Source organism: Coturnix japonica, chromosome 8, assembly GCF_054131305.1.
Source record: "Coturnix japonica strain WE chromosome 8, WE-NBRP24, whole genome shotgun sequence".
Classification (NCBI taxonomy): domain Eukaryota; kingdom Metazoa; phylum Chordata; class Aves; order Galliformes; family Phasianidae; genus Coturnix; species Coturnix japonica.
This window is the reverse complement of record NC_140670.1, coordinates 32,982,865-32,994,872: the sequence shown is the minus strand read 5'-3', so window position 1 is coordinate 32,994,872 and position 12,008 is coordinate 32,982,865. Positions and strand designations below refer to the sequence as shown.

Here is a 12,008-nt window from a genome sequence, read left to right as displayed (position 1 = left end):
TTCTTGTGGCAGAGACACATCACCCAGAGCAGGATCTGGAGCTGGCACAACTGCTTACTTCACTCTGCTCACTCACCGCTTACTAGCAACTGGTTTTCACATTCTAACCTGGCAATCAGCATCAAGGAGACAGGCAGCTTTAAAGGGATCTATCATTAAATTAACTGTTATTTAAAAGAAAAAAATCTACATAAGTCTGTAAGTAAGAGTGATATTTGAATGTAGGGTTTATAAACACAATTACTATCTCAGCTGAATGAACCAATAGAGAGGCACTCCATCTGTTTTGGAAGCATTTTTAGGAATGTGAGATATTCCAGGCTGCTGTGCCCAACATTAGTAAGCCATGATCATAATTAGCTGAGATAGACATGAATTCCTGTCTCCCTTCACCATCCTGCCAAACTTTGGGACACCAAAGTTCACATTTACTTTATCTTCTCCCACCCGTATTTACTGTGCTTCCCGTTAGCCATTTGTTTCTGACACTCCTCTTCATTACCCATCCCCACGTTACATCTTTGTGCTCTAAATCCCCAACTATCCCAGTCCAAGTGCTCAAACCCCAGCTATGAAGCTTTAACAGGAATATGACCCAATCTGCTGGCTGTTTCTGGGCAGCCCCACTTCCCATCTCCCTGCATGTGCAGCAGCGCTCTGCCAGCCCTCAGCAGCCAAAGGACACAGCTGGCTCTTTGCAGGGCTGTTTGTACACATATACTGACACAAAAATGTTCACAACATCCTAAAATGTGAAAACACACAAACCAAGAAAAATCAAACTGGAAGAACAACAAAAAAAGTCCATCTGTTCCACGTGCATTTCTGAACACCACGTGCAAATCTACACTCAGCGATAGGAAGAGAATCCTGCATAGGAGTCTCAGGTTTAATAAAGGACTTGTGGACAACCTGGACAACCAGTGAGCTCCAGAACCAACGTTCAGGGCTATGCTGAGCTTCATTCACAAAACAGAATATGCAGGTTTTTTCCCTAAGAAAACTTCCATTTAACTGAAGGGGGTGGGGGAGTGGAAAGAATAAAATGAAGCCAACCCCAAACTCCTTCTTAATTCAGTACTGAATAAACAAGAAAGGAACTGATAACAATAAGCTGATAACAATAGGTCTCTTCCCAGCTCAGACTGTCACCGCTCACCTCTGGAAATCCAGTATTCGTCAGTTTGAGATATTTGCCATTCATTTATTCGTCAATAACTTGGGACCAAATTACTGACCCATGTTCAGGGAAGGAGAACTGAAACAACAGGGATGCTGCTGGTGCCGCCAGCCACTGAGAACAGCAGGGTCTGAACCTGCCTGGCCAGAGGCAGCAGACGCAGCCAAACTTCAGGAGCAAAAACCACCACGTTGGTCACAATGAACAAACCCACGTTTCCATCTTTTTTGTTTTATGATGTTGAACAAATTAACCAGAAAATACTCCGAGTGCGACATTCCATTGCTGAACGCTTCACTGGTGCGGTAAAACAGGACAACTGCTGAAATTATAGGGAAATAAATTTGTAATTTCTTCCTCATTTAGCCATTTTTGAAGCTCCTGTATAGAAAAGTCATTAATGTTATGTCCTCTATCGATGTTCCAAGCCTTTCAGGGAATAACTAATGTTTTTTCTATACTCCTCCATGTGGCCAGTTAAATTAGACACATTATTTCTGTGCTGTTAGAGAACACTGATCAATAGACACTTGGAAAGCCCTCTAAAACTAAGTGGAAACGCTTCCTCAGTGTCAAAGGGATCTAGTTTGGGTTTGTACACTGCAAACACTGTTAATTGTAACGGAGCAGTCAGCGCGCATCTGAGCCGCCTGCACACGGGTCAGCAGCACGGTTGGTCGGTTTGCCGGTACAGGGCAGAGCCGCGCTGGGTTTTGCATTTGCCACCGTCACTGCGGCAGGAGCAGACGGCACAGCCGGGTGCTGCGAGCTGCTGCCCCCATGGGAGCATCGCCCCCCACCCGCAGCCCCATCGGGTCAGCCCAGCTCAGCTCCGAGCCGCGCACCTTTATTTACCCTGCATTTTCCCCGGAAGACGGGCAGCTTTCTGCCTTCCCACGTCAGTAGCAATAATTTAAGGCGATGTCAGTATAATGCAACGAGGAGCTTTTTCTTCTACCCACGTGTTTTTAAATTGCAAAACCTAAGGCGCATTTCCACGCGTTTCTGACGTGTAAAACCGGGAAGTTTTGCATCGAAACCGAACGGCCGCAAAAAGCAGAGAGCGGGCACAGGCTGCTTTCTTTACAACAATGAATACGGCATTAAAGGGCTGTTCCAAACATTAATAAACCCATTCGTTTATACCAGTATTTAGCATTCATAGTATTTAGCATTCATAGTATTTTTCTCGAGTAGCGCCGATCTCATTTAAGAACGAATTCAGCGGCTCAATCGAAGCATCAGCAAGTTCCTTAAGCAGCATTTTACAATTCCTGTGTCATTGTTTCCGCGTTTTCCGCCCTCGCCCCGTTTCGTGCCGTTCCATCCCCGCACTCCCGGTATTTCCGTACCGGACGGTGCCGCCCCGCCGCGTGCACACGCTGCGCTCACCGGGCAGCGGCGACGAACCCAACGGCCGCGTCCCGGCCCCGTAACGGCACGTGGCGGGACTCCAACTCCGCGATCCGGCCGCTCCGCAGCTCCCCGCGCACACCCCCCGCCGCTGCCCGAAGCGTTTCCCCGCGTCCCGCCCGGCCGCTGCCCACGGACGGGCGGGTAACGACGGGTACAGCCGGGGCTCCGCCCGCAACACCGAACTCTCGGCCGCCGCCGGCCCCGGGCTCAGCTCGCCTCCCACGGCGGCCCCAACCGGAGCGGAGCTGCACAGAGCCGGGAGCCGCCCGACCGCGGAGCAACCCCGGCACTAGAGCGGCACTAGAGCGGCACCATAGCGGCACTATAACGGCACTATAACGGCACTATAGCGGCACTATAGCGGCACCTCGGAGCTCACAGCAACGGAACACACTCAACAGGACGGGAACGGCCCCAGCCGAGTCCTCACTGTTTGCATTCAACAAAACGGTGCGTCAGACAAATGTATTCACTAGCAGAGACACTGTATTGAAGAGAGTAAATCCCATATGATATGTAGCACAACAATGGGAAAGAAACAAACAGAACTGCGAGCAGCGGCACCAACAGCACGCTGCACCAACACACTGCACGCTGCACCAACACGCTGCACCAACACGCTGCACCGACACGCTGCACCAACACCGACAGCGCAGGCAGCAACTGAAAGGAACGCAGGTGCAGAGGGCTGCTATTGCCATGCATGCCCTGTGCCCATCAGCAGCTCCTTCTGTAACTGCCCGCACAGATCACTCCTAGAAAACACAACAGGTAAATGTGCAGCAAACCAGAGACAAACCAGCACAGCTCCTGCACCACGCAGAGCGGATCTGCCGGCTCCAGGCCGGCCCAGCAGCACTGCAGGAGCAAAGTGCATTGCAGATCTCCTGCAGTGCACGAGGGCAGCGAGGGGACACAGCAAGCCAGACCACAGCTTTTTATACCCCACATCACCCGCACCACTCCCCCTTCACAGTCCCCAAATGCTCCCGTCTTCCTGCAGGACAGTGAGGACGAGCACTGCTGATGCAGGACAGGAATCCCCGTCCCACCCTGCACACCTGAAACAAGACTGGCAGGGGATGGGGCCCATTGGCAGAGCAGGCCATGGACAGAGCACTGCAGGGCGATGGAGGTGCCCCCACCCCGGCAGGGCCCAGGCCGCAGTGTGTTGCAGCATGCAGCCACTCAGTGCCACGCAGGCACTGCAGATAAGCCTCAGCTCCCAGTGGGCCATGCACAGCTGGACACAGGGCCATGCACCGTGACCATGCACCGTGACCATGCACCGTGACCATGCACCGTGCCCACAGCTGCTCCCCGTGCCTGCAGCCTGCACAGAACAGGACAGAAGCAGCAGCAGCAGGGAGCACAGCCCGGCAGCGCAGCGCTGGGGAGGCAGGAGCCAAGGGGCAGCAGCACGTCCTGCCCTGCATGGCAGACATGGGCCTTCAAAATGTTTCTTTATCCTCCTTCTCATCTGCACTAATTCCTCAGGTACTTTTTCACTAAACCCCTATGGACAGGCAGTTTCCTCGTGCTCAGGTGCTCCATCCTGTAAGTATTTCAGCGTTTCTTTTTATACATTTGGATTTCTACACTCAGTTTATTGCAGACAACTGCAGCCCCATGTTCTTTAACACACACACAGGTTGTCGCACAGCTGCGGTGCCAGCACTGCCCGTACAGAGCTCAGGGCACAGAAAATGGGATTCCACCTGAACGGAATCACATCCCAATAGCAGCACCAAGGGCTCTGCATACAGCACTGCATGGAGCACTGCCACGGAGCCGCTTCCTCAGCACCACCACGTGTGCAAACAGCACAAACTGACCCAGGACGGCGTCATTCAGCTTCCGATCCGTCAGCTCCTCCTTTGTTTGCCATTATTTCACCCCTTTCGAGAGCACAGGAGCATCAGAAAACAGGGGGGAATAAAAAGGCCCCGTGATATTCCTCACCAGAGCTCTGTATGTACCCGGCAGATCGGCTGCCAAAAAATGGAACTTCTTTCTTTCGCTTCTACGTGCACCAATTCACAAACTCCTTATTTTCAATTAAAATAAGCTAATTAAAAGGCCATCGTTTGTGACGCGGCTTTAAAACCCTCCCGGCGCCGCGTTTAACCACCAGCGCCCGGCACGAACGCAGCGCTCACACAGCGCCACCGCGCGGCCGCGCCCGGCACTGCAGCACGAGGCGGCCCGCAGCACCACGGCACCAAGTTCTGAGCACACACAGCTCAACTGAGCGCACAGAGCTACCGAGCTGCTCCCGGCATTTCATCAGCACCGAAAGTAAGATAACAGCGCTAGACTGCTTTATTCCTTTTATTCCCATCTGCACAGCAAAACTAAGAGAGTAACAAATCGCTGAGTGCCACACAATAGCACCACGTTGCCTATTGCACTTCCATTCCCAGACACCCACTGCACTGCGTGCACCTCCTGCATCACCTGCAGGGCTCCCCAGCACCGCCCGGCAGCTCAACACTTACTTACACGTCTTACCAGCTCAACACTTACTTACACGTCTTACCAGCTCAACACTTACACAACTTACCAGCTCAACACTTACTTACACGTCTTACCAGCTCCACCACCCAGAGCAACACCCTACGGCCACTTGTTACACAGCTGGTGTTTATAAATAAAGATGGATACTGACTCTGCACCAGAGCAACAACAGGAGGTAGCAGAGAAACACCTGATTATAAATGAGATACGGCCAAAAACACCCCCTGCTTTCTGTATGTGCTTTTTAAGCAGCAGTCTATGGATTTCTCTGCAATTGTTTTCAGGATTAACCTCGTCCTCAGGTTAATTCTGGGACACAGCTCAAGCAGCTGCAAACAGCCCGCCCTGCTCCTCCCGCAGCAGCACCATCCCCTCACAGCCCCACTCGTGCCTCTCCCCCATGCACAGCTGCTACACCAGACCCTGCGCTGCTCCTCTCAGTGCTGCACACGGGGGCAGCCAGGCACTGCAGGACAAGCAGCCGCTGCTGAAATAGTCAGACTGTGAAAGCAAACAAGGCCAGGCCTTCAGAACAACCAGATGGCACCCTGAGAACAGGCCTGGAGCCCTGAGAGGAGCGTCCCAGCTCCCTTTGAAGCACTGAGCTGAGCAAGGAGCACGTTGAGTACAAACAAGGCTGACTGTACAGCGCAGATGTGCATTCAGGGCCAAGGAGATCACAGAGCTACTGGTTACATCTGGAAATGAACTTCCACCTCTTTAGCCTGGCATCTTTTTTCAGAAATACCATGATAAAAATCAAACTCAAAACACAAGTAAAATTCAAAGGGTGAAAAGGAGAAAAGGAGAAGGTGGGAGGAGGCTCACGTAAGTACAAGAACATTCACAACGCGCTCTCATGGCAAAGCACCGTCCTTCAAATGCTGCTGCTTAGAAGCTGAGCCTGCTCGCAGCCCCTTCCACGGCAAGGCACGGGTTAACAAAGCCATCCGGAGCTCCAGCACCACCTCCTGGAGAACCTGCCTCTGTGCAAACACAAAGTTCCTCAAAAACTGTTAATGGAAAAACGGTCTGAGAACTAATGAGGCATGTGAATTCCCCCCGTAATTGAATTGAATATGTCTCTCTTCCTAAATCATCATTTTTTATTTTACAAAACTCGAAACTGCCACAGCTAATAAGCTCAGAAGAATCAGCGTACACTATTCATTTCTGGGAACAGGCCGATATTTTCTAAGAGCCATTAATAACTATGACAGGATTTATGTACAAGATAAATTCAATTCAATTTCCTTTTTCAATTAATGGCCAATTATTCGAACTCAGCTCAACCAAAAATATTACTCAAGTATCATTAATCTAACAAAAATTAACTTTACTATTCTCTTAGTAATGAGGTGACATGATTTTAAGATAAAATCGTGCATTTTAATAAGACGTTGTCCACCTTAATTTCTAGGACCGCTGCTTGCCAACAGAGCCGAGCTGCAGCAGATCAGGTTATCACTATTATTATTATGGTGAAGGATTTCAGCAGAGCTCCCTCCTCAGATGCTGCCTGAGGACACCCAGCACTTTATTTTAGCTGAAGTTATTTCATATGTAGAAAAGCCAGAAGTGCAGGGAGTCAAGTGAAAACCACCACGAAAACATCCACAGCCACATTCCAGGCACTATTTGAAAATACACACATATGTACTTACATGGGCCAAGAGAAAGCATCCATTTAATTAATAAGACAAAGAAGTACCAGGGCTTTAAGTGAAAGGTTCACAAAAAGCCATAAACCACACTATGGAGTTGTTTGGGTACCTGAACGTGTCTGGTACACGAGGCAGCTCTGTCCGTGCTGGTTTGTGTTCAGAACTTCAGTCACAACAGAATGGCACCGGAGCTGCCCACATGGTTAATTGGGAGCTTCTGGGAAGCAATCCTTACACACGCAGAGGCTGTCACCCATAGCTCATCCATAACCGTCAGCAGCTCTTAGCTCTGCCTCCGTCGTGTTCCCAGAGCCCAGATGCATTAGCTCTAATGCAGCAGCTTTCTGCCAGGAGATCAATCTTTGGGTCACATTAGAATTTCAATAAACCACACGCTGCTGCAGCACGGTGTGACAGACTGGTTTGCACACACGTGCTGCCCACTCCCGACAGCCAGGTTTGCTCAGAGTGGCCCCAAGGTTCGGGTGCAGGGCAGCTGCCACCAGCCCTGCTGCCAGCCCCACTTATCCCTGCCAGCCCCCTGCACATCCCTGGGTGCTTTATGCGTTTTGATGTGCACTAAAGCAAGTTTTGGGGAGAAAAAATTCCCCAGCAGCTTCAATCCATCACCATGGGAAATCCAACCCAACCACACAGCTGTGCACTCCCCAATCACAACAACTCCCCACCCCCAGTCTATTTTACACTGGACTCGGTGTACAGGACCACAGGTGACAAAAGCCAGGTTCTTTCTGCATCTGGGATGAATCGTTTGGATCCCCACACAATAAGTTTTAGTCCTTAAAATCAAATCACTCAGCAAGAGACACTTGGACATCACATTCTATTTTTTACTTCACAGAACTCCTGTAAAACACACACCCTGCTTCCCCTCGGCTGCAGGAGAGGCTGTTTGTCAAAGGGACAGACCGTGGAAAAACATTTTCTCACCATCAGTCCCAGCGCAGCCAAGCTATGAACTGTAAGCAGCAAAACCAGATGGAGCTTCGCAGGAGCCAAGCCAAGGAAAGCCTTGTGGAAGAAACGCTGCCAAAACTGCTAGAAAAAGGGAATACTGGAGCCAGGGGGTAAAGGTTTGCCAAACTGCAGGGACTCGGGCTTCTCTCCTTCCTAAGGAAAACAGCATTATACAACAACGTATGCAATAGGTGTTTATATTTCAGAGAGAGAGGGATAATTATGAAATTATAAAGGTCAGCATATGCTGCCAATCCCACGCCATAGAAGGGATGGAAAAAAAGCACACAGCAGTTAAAGACCTCCACAGTCAAACAGAACTAACGAGGAAGCAGGAAGATGCACAACACAGTGAGCCAAGCTGCACTGGAGATAAGACTGAAACTTTACCCTAAATAGACACAACACGATGGTGACATCCCCATTCATACAGTAAGATCCATGCACAACTACTGTGCAGACAAGTGGCAGCACTTCAGTCACGTGTGAAAATCATTTCTGTCAATTTCTGATCTGTGACAGCAGACTTGAGAACTGCGTATGAGATTCATCAACATCAGGTGCCAACAAGAAGACTAAAGGTTATGAGGGTCAGCATGAAGGTACATCCCTGTCCCTTCTTTTCTACCTTTCCTGGCTTTGACTCCAAGCCATCACTACTGGAAATCCAGTAAGGAAGGAATAAAATACTGCTCTATCATGAAGAATTTTCTATTGGTGACAGTATTTACACAATACAAATCATCTCTCAATCTCTTGTTTTCTTCCTTCTTCCACACTGAGCTGATTCAACTCCAAAAGTTTCTTTAAAGGTTACAAGGGATGACCTAGAAAAAAATAAGCCAGAATTCTCTTTCTAGGGATCACCTCTGTCTTTTTTAATACGCATTTAAAAAATGCTGCTTAGGAACTAGAAGTCAAAATACCCAATACTGCTTCACTATGCCCATAAAGAGACAAAAATCACCAAATAAATTATACTCCACTTCTACTAGTTACACTTGCAAGAACTGCTTTCCTTCTTGAGCCACAGCACACAAGAGCTCGCCCAGCACTGCCTTCCAGAGCTGCTCCCTTCCAGGCAGAGTCCCAGTCTCTGCTGCAGACATCAAACCACCACGCAATTGTTCATTATTCCCCAATGCTTTGGTTATTTGTAGATTATCAGCTGTGATTCTACAGTAGCTACCATGTTAATAACAGAAAGGAGCCCTCGGGTCTTCTCAGATCATCATATGAGAAACTGTTCCTCCTGTGATCTTCATTTCAGCATGAACCATTTCCTTCATTAGCATTATCAACAAACAGCGTGCACTGCCTCAGAAGTTGTTTTGTATCTTTAACAGATTTAGTTACCAGTTCAACAGACAGAGATTTCATCAAATAACAAAAACAAATGTGCTTGGTTAGTCTGTTTTCATTATAAATAATACTGGTACAGTCTCTATTTTCTCCCCCCTTATTGACTCAGTACTCAGTTTTTTTCCAGGAAGGGCGAGTTGCAGTCAGTACAGCAGGAGAGCAAAAAGATGCACTAAGTAATGCCTGTGACAGGAAAGGGGAGTTACAGAAGTGGATGGGAAATCCTACAAAGAAGCACAGTGCCTGGAAAAGGCTGACAGTATGAGGGGAAAAAACAGCATTATTTCTTAAATTCAGAGCTTTGTAAGATACAGAGCTCTCCATAGACATGAGCAGCACACACGCTGTCTAGGATTGCTGTCTAACACCTTAAGAAACTTTTTATCCACCACAGACAGAGACATCAAAAATAAGCACACCTCAAGTGATGTACAGTAACTTCAATACTATGAAGAACCACAACCATCTTTTAAGAAAAAAGCTATAGACACTTCATCACAGGGCACAACAATCCCCTGCACAGTGCAACAATCCATGTTCAGGATACTGATGATCCCCCCCTTCCTCACAACCACAGAACAGCCGATGTTAGAGGGAACCCCAGGAGGCCGTGGTGCCCTGCGGGGAGTGACCGAAGTTTCAGGGGCTTTCCTGGCCACAGCCCTGAGCAACTACAGCACAATTCTGTCCTACTGCTCTGCTACCACCAGGGCACCCCACACTAAGTGTCAATGCTCCTGACACAACATTTGCCCCTTTAAGATTCAGTAAAGCCAGTAGTGCTGTTTTTCCTCCTCTTTGATAAAGAAGACAAAAAAAAATCTTAACATTCTTCCTCCTGTTCCAGCTTCCCTGGGCTCTTGGCCACAGTCACTCCAAAATGAATACATACAGATCTTCCCAGGCTCCTATTCACCTAAGCCACACGCTGCTGTGCTGGATTTGTGTGCATGTGGGGGACATGAGCTCCACTGAGCTCTGTGCCCACGCTGCTGCTTTTGTCTGTTGCCCTTTTGTCACTTGCTCTGGCTCAGGATGTGGGAGCTGAGCCCAACAAATGTTGGCTGAAAATGTTCTGAGGAAAAGGAAGCTGCAGTCCTGGACAGCAGGAAGATGTCACCAGATCACCACTAAAGGACTGCTCACTCTTGTACTATCCATCAGTAATTACCTCAATACAACAGTAGATCTGTCCACATGCTGGACAGCCCTGGCGATGACCTTTATGATCACGTCTGCTCTTTGTAAGAGGAGTGACGTAGACGTCATTCACGTACCAGTGGAAATTACTGCTACAACTCTTCTCACAACCCCGCACCCAAGACTGTCTGCCAACAAGCACTAAGGGCTCCTAGCAGAAACCCTGACTGCTGGCAGCCCCACTCCCAGCTGGTCTGACCTGGCCCCACTCCAGGCTGTCAGACAGTCAAACAGAGTCTTAAATAGAAGGTAATTCTGATTCACCAAGAAGGCTGTTAGAGAAAAAAAGGCTTTGTGATTTCCAGTATTTGACTTACTTTTCAATGGATGAGCTTCTGTGAAACCAGCATTTGTGTATTTTACAAAGTAATGTCTTAGCAAAAACAACTCTATAAAGATTTAATCATGTTGGAAACAGCTCACATACACACACCGACCAAAAGAACCTGAGCAGTTTAACACAAATTAATCTTCTGTTGAACTGAAATTGAGAAATTTACCGTAAAATGTTCCTGTGATTTATAGTTCTCATCCAGGTAAACTCGAGCCCTGTTGTAGTCTTTCATTGCATCACTCGATAATAACTCCCTACAAGACAAAAAAGAGATTGAAAATATGAAGGGCCATGCAAACATTCCATGTTGCTTCTGCCTCATTCTCTGTACTGAAATGTCATCACTAGCCAGAGGAGGGCTACAAAGAGGATCAGAAGGCTGGAGCACCTCCACTACTACAAGGACAGGCTGAGAGCTGGGGCTGTTCAGCCCAGGGAAGAGAAGGCAGCAGGCAGAGCTTATAGCGGCATCCAGTACCTGAATGGGCCTACAGGAAAGCTGGGGATGGACTGTTCATAAGGGCAGGTAGTGACAGGGCAAGGGGAAATGGCTTTAAACTGGAAGAGGGTCGATTTAGACCAGATAACAGGAAGAAATTCAGTACTGGGAGGTGATGAGACACTGGCACAGGTTGCCCAGTGAGGCTGTGGATGCCCCCTCCCTGGAAGCATTCAAGGCCAGGTTGGATGGGGCTGTGAGCAACCTGGGCTATGGGAGGTGTCCCTGCCTACAGCAGTGGTTGGAAGTAGATGATCTTAAAGGTCCCTTTTGCAGCTCAAACCAGTCTATCATTCCACGATTTTGCAGCCCAGACGAACCATTGGCTTTTACCTCATTTTGGAACAAGTTTCAGGGAAGAGAGTTTCCTATGGCAAAGCCATCTACCTACAAGCCTCAGAGCTGACAACATCAGCATCACTTCCAACATAACTCTCAATGCTTCCTAGTGCCTATTGGATACAGCTGTGAAGGACTTATGACTTTGAACATCTGAACATTAGATATATTTGGGCAATTAATGCCAAAGCCCCCACGGCCTCAACTTTAAAGCTTTACTTTCTTGCAATCTATTATCTGCAGACTGAAAGCAGCCTTTTGACTTTCTGCCTAGAATATCCCAGCAGTGTTTTCCAGTTACTTACTTAACAAATTTGTCCACGTGAGACATGGAAGCTTCATAGTTTTTTCCTCCAAATTCTTGACAGTGTAAAGCCATGAAGTGGGGCTTGTGTGCATGAACAACCTGAAACAAACAGAAAAACAAAAGTCATATCCAGAGCTACTAACACACAGGATACACACAGTACATGATGTAAACGCAGACATGTCCTTTTTGAAAGTAGAACCATCAGCCAG

General features: G+C 48.3%; 1 protein-coding gene across 8 annotated transcripts in view; it reads right to left on the bottom strand.

Annotated features, from left to right (window-relative positions):
* The window catches only part of INPP5A (inositol polyphosphate-5-phosphatase A), a 180,117-nt gene that overhangs the window by 116,546 nt on the left and 51,563 nt on the right, over positions 1–12,008 (bottom strand). For all 8 annotated transcript variants that reach the window (XR_014948808.1, XR_014948809.1, XR_014948810.1 and 5 more), the window contains exons 3-4: positions 11,795–11,895; positions 10,818–10,905 (exon numbers count right to left, since the gene is read on the bottom strand). Coding sequence is in view for 5 of the 8 variants with exons in the window: in XM_085554916.1 (XP_085411042.1) it covers positions 10,818–10,905; positions 11,795–11,895 (189 nt within the window). In the remaining 3 variants the exon portion in view is untranslated. The remainder of the gene's footprint in view (positions 1–10,817; positions 10,906–11,794; positions 11,896–12,008) is intronic.